This window comes from Pundamilia nyererei, unplaced genomic scaffold, assembly GCF_000239375.1.
Source record: "Pundamilia nyererei isolate P.nyererei 1_Seehausen unplaced genomic scaffold, PunNye1.0 scaffold00019, whole genome shotgun sequence".
In the NCBI taxonomy this organism is placed as follows: domain Eukaryota; kingdom Metazoa; phylum Chordata; class Actinopteri; order Cichliformes; family Cichlidae; genus Pundamilia; species Pundamilia nyererei.
Genome location: NW_005187420.1, coordinates 2,248,500 through 2,266,358, shown reverse-complemented (window position 1 = coordinate 2,266,358; position 17,859 = coordinate 2,248,500). Strand labels below are relative to the sequence as shown.

The following is a 17,859-nucleotide window of genomic DNA, read 5'->3' as shown; positions in this document are numbered from 1 at the left end:
GCAGCACTCCCATTTCAGAATAAACATTGGGACCGGATATGAATACCCACAATCCTCTGGATCTGCTGCAGAGAAGGAGCTACACATTGACTCAGAATCTGAAAACTAATTTTAAAGGTGGTTTATTATCCTTGTTGTGCTGCTCCATGAGTAGCTTTGCATGACTGCCAGTTAAAAATGATGTCATTTATCTTTGCAGTTCATCCCCTGTCTGAAACGAGCTTTTTGAGCTTTTTTTTTTAGCTCTTTTCTGTTTTCTATTTTTCTTCTGATTGGTTGCCCCTCAGAAGTTTGTGCAGCTGGTGGGCGGGGCTTCTCACACAAGTAGAAAAAAGACTTTTATCTCATGTGCACTGACCTCATTATTCCTCAGTTTTATTTGCATATACGGCCTATTTACAACACCAGGATGTGAACTCTGGGATTGGCTGTTTAAATAACAGTTATGTACCATTTTGTGTATTAAGAACCTGAATTGTGTTGGAAGTAAAAAGTTCTCATTCACACATTAAACATCCACACACATTAAAACAAACTTGACTGGTACTGTTTTACCAAAGCAGTAAAGTCATCAAACGTGAATGTGTTTCAGTTAGATTTGTATCACAATGCGTGCTGTACATTCTGTATAGTAGTGCTAGTACTAGGCTGCACTTCGTTGTAAACACAGATATATGTATGTGGTTGTTTCAGGGGACCGAAGTCGAAACATTGTAGCGCCTGTAACAAGTGTGTGGCGAACTTCGACCATCACTGCCGGTGGCTCAACAACTGTGTGGGCAGCAGGAACTATAAGTGAGTACCGGTTTATTTTTCTGTGGAGTCAAACAATGAAGGATGCTGTCACCTGACACTGGTTCACTCCCAGTAAGACAGCTGTCTCTGACAGGGAAGTGAGGCCGTTATACAGCTCAGTGCAAAGCACTGAATCTCCTTTAAGAAAAGGAGATTCTGTTGCACCTGTACGTGCACATCTGAGTCTTTCCAACATTAAAAGTCTTTAAAACAGGAAAGTCACGACCGCAACGCAGACAAACTAACAGAACGAGGCAGCTGCCATATGATGGGAGTGATGAATCAGGAGGATGCGTCGTGTCTGATGTGACTCGGTGAGGAGTCGGTGTCTGTCATTGTTTTTATAATTCTGTGCTTCTGCCTGTAATGATGAAAGTGTCATTAACTGAAAACCGAGTTAGAAGCATTTCCAAAAGTCTCTTCTAAAATACTGGAGCAACATAGACATGGGCTGCAAAGATAGCAAATGTTATGTATTTTAAATATTTTAATCAATGTTTTTGAAATATATATTTTGTACATTCATGCCCATTAGGCGTGTGTGCTGAGCAGTGCTGTGTGTCCTGCAGGTTGTTCCTCCACAGTGTGATCTCAGCTCTTTTGGGAGTTTGTCTCATTCTTGTTGTTGCCTCCTACGTCTTCATCGAGTTCTTTCTGGACCCCACTAAACTCCGCACCGACAAACACTTTCTGGGTAAGATTTGACCTCTGACTTTGTAAAAAAGCTGTCAGTCTATAGTGTTTATTAAAAATTTTAAAAGAAATCTCAGTTAGGGTGTTCAGAAATCAAGAAGCGGAAGCTTAGGATCACAATGGGAAAGAAAGGTGATTAAAGTGACTGAATGCAGCATGGTTGTTTGTGTCAGGTGGGCTGGTCTGAGTAGTTTGTTTCCTACACAAACCATCTGTGGGTTTACAGAGATGGGTTGAGAAAGAGAGAAGAGAAGAGAAAGTATTCAGTGATCAGCAGCTCTCAAGGGGAAAATACCAGAGGTGAGAGGAGAATGGCCTGGCTGCTTTAAGTGGATAGGAAGGTCACAGTAACGCAGAAAATCACTTGTAACAACCAAGGTATGCAAAAGAACATGTCTGAATGCACAACATGGGCTACAGCAGCAGAATGCCACACTGGGTGCCACTGTTCAAGAGAGAACAGGAAACTGAGGCTCCTGCAGGCTGAACAGAATTAGACCAGAGAAGATTGGAAAACTTTTGCCTGGTTTGATGAGTCTCAGATGGTAGCGTCAGAATGTGGAGTGAAAAGCACGGCGTCATCCTGCCTCATATCAACGTTTCGGGAAGTTGGTGGTATTATGGTGTGGGGGATATTATCTTGGCACACTTTGGGCCCCTTAGTACCAGCTCAGGATCAGTTAAACCCCACAGCCTACCTGAGTGTTGTTGCTGACCATGCCCATTCCTTTGTCAAGAAGCACAGGTGAGTGATAAAAGACTCGTGTGATAAAATGCACTACAGTGTGATACTCGGAATTTAGCAGCTTCACAGTGAATGGAGTAACCTGCAAACTGAACTGAACTGTGTGCAGTCTCAGCTGCAGGATGAGAAAGCATGCCCCCTCCTCTCAGTGTTATCTGCAGGCGGAGAGTCCACATCCACAGCAGAGGGAGGAAGATCAGGAGAGTGAGATGACTGATGTCTTTGTCCTTCAGTCTCGTGTTTTCATGTGAGGAAGATTATTTAGTTTGTCGGCAGCTTATAGTTGTTTCAGTGAGTTTAGGGTGATTTTTGCTGTTCAAAAGGTCACTGTTGTCTCTCTATAAATGACTTTTTATTATGTTTCATCGTGAACCTGAAATTTTGTTAAACTAAAAAAGGAGGAATCTTAGAAAGATCATTCTGACGCTCCCAGCCAGCTCACAGATACAACGACAACAACTTTTAAAGCTAAACAAACTCAAAGTTATACCTGATGTGCTTGGATTTTCCTGATATATTGGGGTTTGGTTATTCAGCCATTAAATGAAGAAATGCTGTTTTCACAGTTGGCTCTTCTTGTGTCCCGCAGTGAGGAATGAGACAGGTGTGTGGTTCGTCTTCCTGCCCGTCGCGCCTCTCCGGTCAGCTGCACCGGTGATTCCTGTTCTGGCTGCCATCACAATCGCTCTGGGTCTTCTGTCCTGTGTGTTGCTCTGCCACTTGCTTTGTTTCCACATCTACCTGAGTAAGAAATAACACACCTGCCTGTCTGTCCACGTGTCAAATCTTTGACATGAGGAAGCTTTTCTTTATTTTCTGCCCAGCAGTTAATGTTGTAATGTCTGATGTTCATAATAAATATTTTCAAAATTCAAAACGTATGTAAAAATGATCCCAGTGAAGCTCAGCCTCAGACATATTCTATAACATACCGATTTTAGTACATCACAGATTTAAGTTTCTGTGGTGATCTGCTGCAGGTACAGCATGCTTATGAAATGCAGGCAGTGCAGTTCACAGGCAACACGTCACGTTAGTCTGTAGAATGGCTTCTGTATTTATGACAGTGGGGCAAAAAAAGGTCCCTTCAAAACAGCATTTTCTTTCAAAGTAACTAATAGGTTTTCCTGTTTCAGAATCCATTTGTTGTCTTTAGGTTTTATAAAGAGATAACAATCCACAAAACTGTGAGTTTGCATCAGTTTTACTACTATTTTTATTTTGTAAACAATCAGATATTTAGGTGAGCATTTTATAAAGGTTTTGAGGGGTAGCACTGGGGGGCCATCAGCATTTGTATTGCTTTAATAATTCCTTTTCTTCAGATTAGACCTGATGTGCTGCTCAGTGGGAATTGAGCATCAAATCCACAGTCTGCCTTCTTTGTAAAGATTTATTGCAGAGTTCATTTATTTAAAAGCAATATGAGGCTTCAGCAGTCTGAGTCAGACACATCACTCGTCTGCAGCTCGATAAAACCAAGAGAGAAAATTCAGTTAAAAAAATATTCTCTTTAATAACTTCACTCACATTCAGGTGATGCTGCCAGCATATCATACGTTTGGATATTTATTTGTTTATTTAGCAGCATGAAGGAGCTATAAAGAGCTTTTCCTTCCTCGTGCTGTCTACGCTCTCACAGAGGTTATTAAATCTTTGTTTCTGACCTCATGGTAATGCTGCACGACCCCGTCAGTGTTTCAGAACAAATCCTGTGGGTGTGTGTTTTGTGTTATGTGTGTGTCTTTAACTCTGAGGACATTTAGTCCACTTCCTCTTTCTCTTCACAAAGACAGACCTTTAAAGGCCATGTTGGGGTTCAAGGGTCTGGGGAAATGTATGTTTACGTATGTGTGTTTCAGTGTGGAACAGGCTCAGTACGTACGAGTACATAGTGAGGCAGCGCCACCGTGTGGACAACAGAGACTTGAGGAAGCCGGGATCTGTGAAAGAGACGGCAGCTCCTTCAGTCCTCAAGGTGACTGACTGGCAGGCGAATAAGCTCTGTTAATAAAGGGAGAAAGAGTCTGGTTTGGGTGGGGTTGAGTTCAGGCTCTGAGTCTTTGTCCTCTGCTGTCCCCTCATCAGGATGTGAACTACTCAGGGACTCTGGGTTACACCAACCCTCAGCTGGACGTGCAGGAACCTACTGCTGTGGCCGTGCGAGGAGAGGCAGAGTAAGTCTCTCAGCTCCTCCTGTTCTGGTTCAGATGGCCGGGTCCTACTTAAAGCTGGCGCGTGTGATTGGCTGAGATGAACTGACCGGGTCCCGACACGTCTCAGTAAACAGCTGGCAACAGTTATTTCACCACACGAGGAGGCCGGACCTCGTCGCCATGGACACGGTTTTCTTTGCAGAAAACAAAGTGCAACATGAAATTCTTTGGCTTCAACTTTCAGGAAGCAAACAAAGTGTGGATTGTGTGTGTGTGTGAGCTAAAGGGAGGAGGCTTTTTGTGTGTGTGTGTGTGTGTGTGTGTGTGTGTGTGTGTGTGTGTGTGTGACAGAAAGGCTTGATAAATAATCCCACTCACTTTAACACTTGTCTATCTGAGACGTAGGAAACCTTTTTTATAGTGGAGCAGGAACAGTCAGAGAACAACGTGGAGGGCACAAAATAAAACACTGACAAACAGGGAAACTAGTTTAGATACTTAATCACACGTAGAATCTGTCGTTGTCCAGTTAAATTGTTCTAGTTCCAGTGTGTCGGGTCATTACAGAAGCACAGCGTTAGTATGATCTGTGAGCGACCGACAGGTAGATTATTTACCTGCACTGACAGGGTTCATTGGTCGACGGTGAGACGCTGGAGTGCTGACCCTGAGCCACATGCCTCTCCACAACAGCTGTAATAACCTTTTTCTTTTTTCTGAGCATGTGTCTTCTTTACCTGAGGTTTCTCCCAGTGAAGGAGACGAGTCTGCTACTTTTTATTGACATTATTACCTCTTTTACACCAACACGGTGCCAATGCAGATCTAGCTCCGTGTTATTGGTTCCAACTTTGTGCTCCACAGCTTTGTTGTACCAAGCTGGCGTCAGCTTTTTAACATCAGCACCAGGCCTTTATTTATTTATTTATTTATTTGGTGGAAATCTGAGGAACTGGCTCTAGATCGGGCACCAGCACTGTGCTGGTGGAGAAGGAGGTCTCTGTATTAAGGGGTGATCTCTAGTGTTCACAGAACTTTGTGTATGTGTTTCTATTCTATAGTCATTAAAGGTAAAGTGAAATATTTAAGCCCTTTTGCTGTTGATGATTATGGCTTATAGCTCATCAAATCCAGTGTCTCAAATTATTAGAATATTTCCTATGATTTGCACAGTATCCAGGTACTTTTTTTTTAGATGCACTAGTACAGTCTGTAGTACGCAATCAGATAATCATGCATTGTGTGTGTGTTTGTGTGTACCAGGTTCCTTGCTAATGGTAGAGTGAGGACTATGTCCAGTCCTGTCATGGAGGAGGAAGCTCCGCCCACTGTCTCTTCAGAGATGAAAGCCATAGCGGCACACACACATCGACACACACAGGTAAAAGCCCACAAACCACACACCCGATAACGGGTTCAGTGTGATGTTGCACAGACTGTGGAGGTCTGACGGATCAGGAGAAACTTTGGATAAATTTGTTTATATTTGAAGCGAATATGAGAAAACAGCAGTGAGGGAGACCGCACTTAAAAACCTGCTTTGTATTTTTATTCTTCTGCAGAAGAAAAAGAAGAAGAAGGTACGTAAAGTCCCAGCAGAGGTGACCAGAGAGCGCTGCCCAGCCACAGCCCCGCCTCCCGGTATGGCCTCACCTGTCTGTACATATGAAGGCACTTTTGAACACACCGTGTTCTCTAACCTGAACCTAAAGGCTGTCAAAGTTCCGCTGCTCTGTAGCAAGCGTCTGCTCTGCTTTCCACTTAAACGACCTCCTCTTTGAAAGTTACTGGTGTTAACCTTGCGGTCCTGTGGTGCGTTCACACACAGAAGTGAAAGTCTGACAGCAGAAGCTGCGATGTTAGAAAACGGGGCTGACACAAATGTCATGAAACAAAGCCTTGGGCAAATAAAGGTGCTTCATTTGACCTTACAGCAGAGGGCAGTTTCAGTCAGTTCAGTTAGCATAGCACACGATTAATCAGCAAAAAGAAATATTTTCCTAATGTTGTTTTTGGAAACTAAAATAAGAGAAAATTGTTTACAATTACAGATCCAAAATCTGACATTAAAGAACAAATCCATTCACAGAATTTGTTTGGAGAGGTCAAACTTATTGGCACCAGCTGATTAAACACAGAAACAAAGTAAAAACAAGTGAAGGCTTAAAAAAAAGAATAGAAAAGAAAGTTACTGAAAAGCTGTTGGGATGAAAGAGCTAAACTAATCAAAAGACAGAGTTTGCAACATTTTGAGTTTGGTCATATCCAGGCTGCTTAATTTAATTTGATTTTCCTCTGAAACTGTTCAAAAACAGGAACACTCAAAGCTTCTGTCCGTCTGCCCGTCCCGTGTTCACACAGCAGATCCTGTCACCTTAAGTCAGGGAGGAAGAGCAGCTCGACAACGTAAAAAAGCAAAACAAACTGTTAGATTTGAGGTGGGAGCACTGATTGACCTAAACCTGAACCCTTCCACCTGTTTTTTTTTCTCCCTTACTTCCACATGTGCAGCTGTGCACACTGATGTTTCAGCTGCACATGTGACCTGCCTCGGGTCACTGAGTGCAGACAGTCTTCAGGTAGCTCCCGTCTAAACTTTGAACTCCTTTAACAAAACATGTACCTGTTCTCAGGATCCCAGCTGTCATTTATTAATTTTAGAGTCACACCAACAAAGCTTTTACTCTTCTCATAGATGTTCACAAGCATCTTGTTCAGACCTGTAGTGATGTTGGAGCAAGTCCAAACGTGGTGTAGATTTGTGGTGCTGCTGTTTTGGTTATTTCACTTCTCACATTTGCTGGAAAAACCTGGAAAAATTGGGGGGGGAATAGATAACCATAAACAGATGCTATCTGCTGGACAGCTAAAATGTTGCTCGCTGTATTAAATCAGAATAACAGACAGAAGTACCCTATGTTTGTTTTCTCTCCTTATTTTGGATGATGAATCATTGTAGCTGCTTCCCAAACATGCATTCATTCCAAGAGCAGCAAGACTCCTAATGACTCATAATAGGGTGATCACTTTAATTTAATGTATTAAAGAGAATGGTTGGGTGGGATGAATGGGCACATATGCTAAAAATATAGCTCGATTGGCAAGCTATTGGTGGCAATTCTGACCATGGTTAATAGCCGAGATCTTCTTCCATTCACACAGCCTTAACCTCGAGGGTCCCCAACTCTCCAATCAGGAAAACATTCAGGTGTTTTCCTTCAGGTTAGAATCAGAGTCTCAAGTGGCATTCAGTCAGGACATGCAATGACTCTGAGCTGTGGGATTTGAGCGACTGATATCAGGTAGCGTGGGAATGTGTATTTTTCTGTTCCTGGATCACAGAGCTGCTCCTGCACAGAATAAAGCCTTTACAAATATGAAACAATTGCATCGATGTCTGGCAGAAAGCCTGAAATATGTCCTTAAATGTTCTAAAAAATGATGACATTAATAATTTCCTCTTTCTTTCCTAAGAAAGTAAATTGTTTCTGACTCTGTCTCTTTCTCTCTAGCAGAGCCCAGCAATGTGTCCACTGTGTCCTTGGGTCAGCGGCTTCCTTTCCCAGCATTCCCCCTGAGGGCCACGCTGCCCCCCCTGGCCCCCACTTCAGGCCCCGTCCAGGCTGCTGCCCCTCCCGCCGAGTACCACTCAGATTCTGCTGAGTCTCTGGAGGAGATCCCGGTGGCGTTGGCCAAACTGGGCTCCTCGGCCTCTGCTGCTACAGCAGACGCGTCTTCACACAGGCCTGTCCCGGCATTCCCTCTGCCCTCACCACAGCCCAGGACTAAAAGGAAGGGCGCCTCCTCCCGCGCTAAGAACGCGGCGGAGCTGAGGTTCGAGATGGCCACCACGCACCCTCCCTCAGTGTTCGTTAGCCGGGCCAGCGGAGAGGCCACTGAGCCCCTAGAGGAAGTCCTCAGCCTGGGCAGGAGGAAGACTGGACTGAGGCCCAGACCCGGGTCCAGACCAGCGTCCCGGGCATCGCTGGGCTCAGGCGCTCCCTCTTGGATGGAGCAGTAATAAAGCAGACTGCTACTCTTTATCTTTTTACAATCACTTACTGGCACAGCTATTTTACTTTTATTCTGAAGGGTTTATATTGCTCTATTTATTGATTTACTTTAATTTTGAAAGCCAAAGCCTGACTTCCTGTTTAGGTCTCGGTAAATGAAGTGTTTGTGGATGTTTGTGTGTCTGTTCCTGTGGAGACTTTATGGACACCTCCCAATTGTTTTTTTTACTGTTTCCTGTCAATCGGTCCTCTGCTACTTAACCTGGTCTCCATGGTAACTGTGGGCCACAGAGACACCAGGTGCTTAAGAGTTTAAATTTGAACCCCAGAAAGGCCAATAATGAGTCAATGAAGTCATCAGTAACTAATCCGATAAGTACCACTAAGCTAGAAAATGAAGCTCAAAGCTTCAGCAATTACATCTTATCTTATTTATCTTATGTGAAATCTGTAATTTGGATTTTCTGACACTCGTCATTTTTCAGCCAATCACAAATGCTTTAAACGTCTGCCGGGTGTAGCTTCCACCCGCTGCTACACTGCAAACTGCGACACCAGGTTGAATCCTATTAAAGGAGCACTTCAGCATTTAGTTTAGTTCATTCCAGATATCGAACATCTGAACTGGTGATCTTTAGTTTTCTTAACTGGAAGCTAACAGGCTGTTGCTGCGTAGGTAGTGTGCAGCGTGGGATCAGAGAAAATGTCACCACGTAGCTCTTTCAGCCGTCACGTGTGAATGAAGCAGCATAAAGACATGAAAGCTTAGAACGGCTCTTTCTTAACAGGAATCAAGTTTTTCAGTAAATGTTGAACCGCTCCTTTAAATGTTTCATTTTTTCAGACTCCTCCTGAAGTCTGTGTGCAGCTGGACATGCTGAGGATGCTTCACCTGTCAGCTGATTTAACAATAAAGAATGAAAGCTGGTGCATTTGTTACACGTTTATATCCAGATGCTGGTCCGGAGATTTAATTCTTCTTCGTTTGCTGCACTTTCAGCTGTGCCTGCTTGTTCATTCCTGAAGAGTCATGACAGCAACTGGGTTTTCAGATCAGAGCCACAGTAATTAGTTGATTAAGAAGCCTAAAATCAATCAATTAATTCATAAAAATCTTCTGTAGCCATATCAACACACATGACTACGATAAAGCATTAAGCTACAAATTTTGGTTTTGTATATGTAAATGAGTAATCCATCCACATAAAAAGAAGAAATTAAATGCAAATGAAGATTTAAGCTTGTATCCTGCTTGTGAAGCACTCAGAGTATAGAAACATGTATATAAAAGATGGGCACACACCATGACGTCACTCTGTTCTGTGAACCTTTTTCTCACTGTTTGAAGCTTTGATTTGAGCATTTTTGTGATTGCTGTCTTTTTTATTTGGAGTCACAAGTGACCAAAATTGTTAAATAAATTTGAAATAACATGTAATTTCAAACTTACTGCTGTGTTTCCATCCTTTCTCTTAGCTACTAATCCAGTTCAGGGTTGTGGGCATGCTGGAGCCTGTGCCAGCAGCTATGGGGTAAGAAGCAGGGGTAGAGCTTAGATTGGTCTTATCAAAGGTGTTTTATTAGAAGTTAATGTAAATCATTCCCTTTATTTACAATAAAAGGTCACAAGAAATGACTAAAGAAAGAGCCCAGGGAAGTAGTGCAGAGGAAGACGGAGAAAGCGATGGTGTGAAAACATCAAGAAGTGAACATGGAAAACTTTTCCAGATAGTGGATTGGTATCCTGCTCGTGTGCTCAGTGCTTCTACTGAGCACACGGGGAATTAAGGGATCAAGACATGACAGGATGGGAATTTAAATGACCTCGTGTAGCCCAGTTGCAGATCCTTCACAACCTTCCAGGCAACTCTGGCCCACAATTTGGAAATCATTAATTTAGGTAAAAGAAATGCTGCTTTTCTTTCTCATACAGTTTGTGGATTCAATATTTTCTGGGTTTGGACTGTCGGTTGTACAAAAAAGCCCATTTATAATGAATCAGAGCTCTGGGGAGCTGTGCTGAACATTTGTGCCGTTTTCTGATGTTTAATAATCCGAATGATTCATTGTTAGGAAAGTAATTGTAAGTTGCACTGTTTTGTTTTTCACTCTAATGGTCCCATTATGAGTCCCGAGGGTCAGCCTTCATGCTGCAGCTGTTTGTGTTTCCAAAATCAGAGCTGCTCAGCAAGAGGCAAAAGAGCTGAAGGTCACAGGAACACACACACACAGTGGTTACACACACCACAGGGATGATTTAGACGTTAACTTAATGAATCATATTTATCACCACGTATCTGCCAAAGCTTTTATTTTGACAGGCTGATAATGTGTGCGTGTGTGTTGTTGCATGTCATCATCCCTTCACGATGTGAGGAGGAGTTGCCTGGGCAACCGGTCAAGACAACATCATAACAACGTCAATCAAAGAGGAGTGGCAATGAGAAGTATGTGACACACACACACACACACACTCATTGCTGGGTGTTCCTGTGGTGACACCCGAGAGCGGTCACTGAACACACACACACTGATGTTTGTGAGTCTCTGTCAGCAGCCGCATTAACACGCTGCCGCCTCAAACGTCAAATATTGTCATGTTTTCGCAGTCAGCTGTCCTCCAGTTATTCCTCCACCTGCTCCCTTTAGGAGCTGCAACACTACCAGAAAAAACACCATAAGCAGCTTTTTTTACAGTACGCGTGGAAATCAAAGAATGACACGACTCTGCCCGTGAAAAGCAAAAACCTTATCTGATTTTAGTTTGCCTGATCTCCCTCTAAGGTCATCCTCTCACACATCTCTGGACAGCTTCCAGCATCTGTAGTATTTTTAGATGCTTCCCTGGAAGTCCTGAGTGAAAGTGGTCAGCAGAGGTCTTCCATGGAGTGATCAAAAAATAGCAGATGTGCTGAAAGTGGTCCAGAGATGGAGCTTAAAAATGGAGATCAGGACATTTGAGTCAAAGTTAGAGACCTTTGATTGTAGCTTGTATGCTTAAGTAAATAGATAAATAAACAGATGTGATTATAGGTGTATAATTGCTTATGTTTGTTATATTCATATCAGTGTGTACAAGTAAGGCGAATATTGATATTATTCATTAGAAAGGAAGGATAAGATTGATCTATCTATCTATCTATCTATCCATCCTCTGTTTTTTCATTTGAATATGTGAAGAATTCAATATTCGATGCCCTCTGACTGAAAAAAATCCAAAATATTGCATTCATGAAGGAAGTCTGGTGACTTTTTATATTTTTATATATTAATGCTGCCATGACTAAACATGCAGACAAACGAAGAGTGAATAATAACACTTCAGCATGGAGGATGCCAGAGTGCGGCTATGGCTATTTCCTGGAAGCTTTGTTCTGGCCAAAGTCTGACGTCCTCTCCAGTCATATGGCTGTGTCCTCGCAGGTTGTCCTGGAGACCCTGATCAACATGATGTAACCGAACACCAACAGCTGCTTCCTGCCGACACACCCGCTGCCATGAGCTCACTTCCTGCCGCTCAAAGACACACACTCACAGTCTCTGACCTATTGTTCTTTGCGGACTCAAAAAGTAAACAGCGTGTTTATCCTCCTAAACAGGATGAAGAAGACATCACAGCTGAGCTCACTCAGCCCATCAAAGTGGAAAACCAAAATTATTCTGACAGTGACCCGAAAACCAAATAAAGAGCGAGATGATGAAATCATTTAAATTTTCATCAGTGTCCTCAGTATCTGTCAAACAAACACATGATTGTTAAATAAACTCTTGTGGAAGAAGAATCAGGCGGTAAATTAATGAGGCAGCAGATAATCTCATCTGTTCTTCTGGAGCTGATTGATCTGCTTTCAATACGAATCATCTTCAGATCAGTCAATGAGGTTATCAGATGTTATAAGAGGCAGCAGCAAAGCAGACGAGACATACTGCAGCTCATATTTCCAAAGAGAGAAACTGATGGAACAGCTTCAGCTTTAGGCTTTGTGTTGAATATCTTTTTATAGGTGATAATTACTGTTATTTCTGTTATATCAACCGTTCTGCTTCCATCAACAGAAAGTGAGCAGAGTCCATTAGCTTCTCTCTGAGCAGCCAATGCTAAAAGTATGTGAGCCGAACAGAGAGCAGGTCAGTGTTGAGTGCAGCAGTGCACCTGTTATACTCTGACAGTTTCCCCACGCTGTGAGAGACAAACTGGGAAGCTGTGTGTGGAAAAAACAGGGCAGCAGCATCTGTCCTGTGTGAGGCAACGTTCTCATTTCCACGCTGATGAAAACCACAATGATTTCATTTTATCGTGCTTTTATTAAAGCTGGATCGTGGTTTGGATATTTATCCGTAAAGAACAGAAACTCACTTAATCACGCTGTTAAATGTTCTTGCAGGCCGCTCGGTGAGCCACAGCAGAGCCCCGTGCACCAGTTACTCTGACTGGCTGCTTTGATTTAACCCTTTGTCAGTTTAACCGTCCTTCTTCTGGACGTCGTTCAGATAAACAAACAGCAGTTTTCTTCTCCTACGTACTGTGTGCATACCAAAGTTAACATAGTTAGGCATTTTCTAATTAGGTTTTATTTTTATTTAACTTTGAATTTTAATTCAGTTTTGTCTCAGTTACTGGGCTTGTTTCACTTTAGTTTTTATTGCTTGAGAATGCTTTGCTCTTATTTTTATTAGTTTCAGTGTTAGTTTTAGTCTTTTATTGTATGGAGACATGTGGCACAGGCAGTATTTAGGAAAATCAGCACAGTGTGACATTAAAAACACTGAACTCTCACTCTTGTAGACATCCAAAGTCTCATTAAACATTAGGGCTGCCACAAACGATTATTTTGATAGTCGACTAGTCACCGATTATTTTTGGTCGACTAATCAGATCATCATCCATTGGACGTAAAACCTACGGCTTATTGCACCAGCAGCATCTGCATTTTTGTAATTGGGAATGATCCGCAGATCACACTTGAGTAGCTTAATAACCTCCAAAATGAGGTCAGGTCCAAGGGCTGGACTGAAAATGAACAAAAAAGCAGCCAATTTCCAAAGAAAAACTGAAAGACCTTCAAAAAGCCTGGAGAACTATTGCTCAAGACCACTTTAATAATTACAATTAAGTCTCCTTGGAAACAAAATATTAAAAAATAAAGAGTGACTCACTAATTTTGCACATGACCGTACATGCATCTTTTATATACAGTCTGTGAATGAGAGCCTCAGAAATGTAGTTTCTGTGGTATTCACAGATATTTACAGCGTTTAGGACGGTAACCTCCTGAAACTGTTGTGGTTGTTGGTTGTTTCGTATCATTCACTCTCGTTTATTTGATCTGATGGCAACAAAGGGAACGGCCCTGCATTTTTCTTTCTGTCATCCTGGCCCTTCATGCAGCACTTCCTTTCTGAGACAAGCTGTTTGAGCTTCTGCCTCACTAAGGCCTTTCTTCTTCTTCTCTCAGCTTCCCTTTAGAGGTTGCCGCAGCAGATCACCTGCTTCTATGTCATGCTATCCCAGGATCCTCCTCTGTCACACCAACCCTCTGCATGTCCTCCTTCACTACAACCATGAACCGTCTCTGTGATCATCTTCTTTGTCTTCCTGCCTGGCAGCTCCCTCTTCAACGTGCCTTCACTCTCTTCTGATTGTTCCACTTCAGGAAGCCTGATGGAGGGTTTCCTGAAGCTGGTGGTGCCTCAAGCAGAGCGCCATGTGACTAAAACTAAATAGCTAAGAATTCAGGGTGCCTTTGTTTCAGCTTCTTTTAAAATGCTGCCTGCCAAATCGCTGTCAGCCACTTTGTTTACATTTTCAGAGATCGGTCTTGAGATGTCTAACTTGGAAATTTCCAGTTCAATTTGGTTTCCACTGAACAAGAAAGATGCTGAGATTAAAGTGCTCCCGATGAAAGCGTCTCAGCTGTTCTTTGTCTTTGTCGGCCTGTTGCACCGATCAACCTGCAGTTTCATTTTGTTCTGTTATTAAGGTGACGACTGTCTGCAGCGTTATATAAGGAGAGAAATGTTTATGTGAATATGGTGCTGAGAAGAGAGACGCATTTCAACCGTTTCAAGCAGAATAAAGAGCTTCGTGTTTTCGGTATGAATGTCAAAAATGCAAAAATGCAAATTTGCACATTTCCTTTCCTCCTGCTGAAAAGAGAAAAATATAAACCATAAAAACTTCTGGTGTCTGAGAGGTTCCTTTCTTTAAAATCAAACAAATACGATTAAAGCGCATTTTTCTGTTTTTAACAAGTTGAGCAGGACATGAAATGCACTGGAGTACCTGCAGATGTTTGCAGCAGCGTGTAGGCCTGCTGATCCCGTCTTACTGGATTCTACATGACAAACATCAAAACACTGTTGCCATGACAACAGAAACACAAACAACGATTTAATCTGTCATTGCATGTCCAGCAGGAAGTTTCAGTAAAGTTCAGTTTCCTGCCACAATAAGAACTGTTTGTGCTGCATCTATATTTCTAAAAACGTTCTGCAGGTTTTTTCTCTGCAGACGGAGAAGGGGAAATAAAACATCACGTTTGTGCTGCACCGTGACCTTTTGACCTCTGCATTAACTTCAGCTTCTGGTTTAGTTTGAGTCATATCCTTGTATTTTTTGTTTTTGAAAGTTCTCATTGACAAGTTCAGCTTCACGTTTTAGTCTTATCTTCTGTACAAAAGCAATAATCAGTGAATTCTGTTCTGAATAACATAAACAAAACAGTTAAAACCAGGTGTGTCAGTCTGGCCTATCAGGAGATGCAAGTTGGCCCACTGGATGAAAATTGAAGACAAGTTACTATTATTTTTTCAATAAAATAAATAAAATAATAATTCAATAAAATGCACTGTTATGTTATTTCACAGTGAAGTAAAATAATGTTTCATACTGTCCTATATCAAAACACAAAATATGTGATGGTTTTGTGCTTTCAAAGAGTTGCTGTAGTTTCAAATGTTTGTGTAAAAAACATGGAAAAGTCACACTTATTTTCTCAAGAGATGTCACTCAGCTCATATTCTGTTTTATACATATGCAAACCTTTTCAGAATCTGCTTTATTTTATCAGGTAATGCAAAAGTTTTCCTGGTCCAGACGTGCCTGAGATCAAATCAGGCTTTGCGGTGCACCGTGGAATAAAATGAGTTAAAATAGTTTCACCCTTCTGCTTCTGCAGCTTCTGCTCTGAAACACATTATGAGTCTGCACATGTGTAGCACCAGCTGATCCCAGCGCAGCGTAATCGGTCCGTGTTTGTGTTTTGCTCATTTATCAGTGTGTGAATGAGTTTGCAGTTGTGCTTACACAGAAGATGTCAGCCGAGAGCGTGTGCAGACATTCTTGCACACTCAGCTGTAAAAATGTGATCGTATGCAGACCAGACTGCCTCCAGGGCCTGAGACTTCTCAATGGATGCAGACCTCGGTGCATTCTGGGAGTGTTTACACCTGTAGTAATGCCATGAGTTTATGACATTTCACCAAGCTATGATTTTATCACGCCGTCTGCCTGTGGCTTTTTAGGACTCTCCACTCAGTGAGAAGCGAAGTACAGCTTCAGTAGAATCAGTAAAATCATCGTCAGCAACAATAACGTGAAGCAGTATGTTTTTTATGATTTTATCAGTCTCATAGTTGTGGAGGAGTTTTGGCCCACTCTTGTTTACTGCATTGGCTCAGATCATTGAGGTTTGTGGACATTTGTTTTTGCCCAGCTCTTTGAAGGTCCCACCGCAGCGTTTCAGTCAGACTCAGGTCTGGACTTTGACTGGATCACTGCAGCAGCTTGATTCTTTTCTTTTTCAGCTACTCTGTACTAGATTTGCTGCTGTGCTTTGGCTTAATCACCTGCTGCATGACTCAGTTTGAGTCAAGCTTTAGCCATCAGACAAATGCATTCACGGGCGAGCGACTGAAAGGCCGCACCACAGTGACTGCAAATTATCGAGGTCCTGTGGCTCAAAACAAGCCCAGTTCATCAGCCCTCCATCACTCTGATTGACAGTTGGCATGAGGTGTTTGTGCTGATGCGCTGTGTTTGGTTTTCCCACACATTGTCTGTCTGAGGTGACACTGATCCAGAAGGCTTTTGTTCAGATGCATCTTTGCATGCAGCCGTGCTGCAATCTTCTTTTAGAGAGAAGAGCCTTTCTCCTGGCAACCCCCTGAAAACAAGCCATACTTGTTCAGTCCTTTTCTAATTGCCCATTTCATGAACTTTAACATTTAATATGCTAACCGAAGCCTGGAGAGTCTGAGACAGAGCTCTCGGTTTTTTGCAATTTCTCTGAGCATTGCATGAGCTCAGGGCGAATTTCTGGGACATGGCAAGAAGATTACACGTGTTTACACACATGTAAGTTGTCCAGAACAGCAAACTGATGAAACTCCTGCTTCTATATAGGTGCTTACACTTGTTGGTGATCAGTTAATCATGTGCACTTGATCAGCAGCACCTGGCTTCCTATGGTAGAAGGAAGGGTGCACTTGCTTTTTCACATGACCGCATGTCTCCTTTTTACCTTAGAAATTCTCCAAAGCACTCTGTGTTTGCCTCTCTGTCACTGGCAGCAGTGATGCTGCCTTTCAGCCGCTCGCCCGTCATTACGTGCAGCTTTGACACAGAGAGGAAGGGGCCAGACTGCAAAGAGTATTTACTCAGAAATCTGTCATCATAACTTCATTAAATCTTATTTTCAGCCAGTGTATTGAGCAGCTGCTAAAACCTGCCAAAGGCTCAACAGAGTGCTTTTCTTGTTTTATGTTTACACTTTATCCAGCCTTTAATTTCAATTAAAGCATAAAAATTTGCATGCAGCATTGTTATATGATCATTATGACCTCTGACCTTTGACCTGCAGCTGTGGGAAACTGCAGGAGCCTGCATAAGCGCCCTGCCGTAGGACCTACCCTCCCTCTCTCTCCCCCTCTTTCTCTGTTTTATTGCCCTCCCCTGATGTTGGACAGGATGTCGCCAAGGCGACGGGGTAAACAGATGATAACAAGCCCTTAGCTCTTCAGAACTCATTTGAATGCTGCCACCGCTGCTGAGGGCCAGAAGAGGGAGAGCAGAGGCAGACGGAGGGGACTGAAGACCGACAGGTAGGAAACTGCAGGAGACACATGCAATAAAAAAAGAGAGAAATCGTGGAATTTAAGAAAAAAGTTTTAGAGAATAAGACTCAAAGATTGGGTGTGGTGCAGATGTCAGAAGTGCAAAGCAGAGAAGAAGAATGGAAAAATTAAGAAGAACAAAAAAGTAGAAGTTGATGTGTTTAATATAAACAGAAGGACAGTTTTCAGATACATTTTTAAAATCTTCACGCAGTCAGTGCTGGAACAACTTTTTCTGCAGTGATTGAAGATCAGAGTCGGTTTAATTTCAGACATGCACAGAGAGCAGAATGTTTGGAGTCTGCACAGCTGGAAGCTTCAGTGATTCATCTGCTGTGTCTTC

General features: G+C 42.5%; 2 protein-coding genes across 3 annotated transcripts in view; both read left to right on the top strand.

Moving 5' to 3' along the window:
• The window catches only part of zdhhc1 (zDHHC palmitoyltransferase 1), a 14,831-nt gene extending 6,399 nt beyond the window's left edge, over positions 1–8,432 (top strand). Inside the window, exons 4-11 of one of the 2 annotated variants that reach the window (XM_005726336.1) lie at positions 694–795; positions 1,365–1,489; positions 2,823–2,978; positions 4,096–4,211; positions 4,322–4,410; positions 5,653–5,770; positions 5,952–6,030; positions 7,905–8,432. In XM_005726336.1, the coding sequence (XP_005726393.1) occupies positions 694–795; positions 1,365–1,489; positions 2,823–2,978; positions 4,096–4,211; positions 4,322–4,410; positions 5,653–5,770; positions 5,952–6,030; positions 7,905–8,410 (1,291 nt within the window). In that variant the 3' untranslated portion in view covers positions 8,411–8,432. Of the gene's footprint in view, positions 1–693; positions 796–1,364; positions 1,490–2,822; positions 2,979–4,095; positions 4,212–4,321; positions 4,411–5,652; positions 5,771–5,951; positions 6,031–7,901 lie in introns of both variants that reach the window. The other variant, XM_005726335.1, reaches the window with a different exon arrangement.
• Positions 8,433–17,420: 8,988 nt separating this feature from the next.
• tppp3 (tubulin polymerization-promoting protein family member 3) overlaps positions 17,421–17,859 on the top strand; it is a 9,800-nt gene continuing 9,361 nt past the window's right edge. Inside the window, exon 1 of the mRNA XM_005726334.1 lies at positions 17,421–17,504. The gene's annotated coding sequence lies outside the window, so the exon portion shown is untranslated. The remainder of the gene's footprint in view (positions 17,505–17,859) is intronic.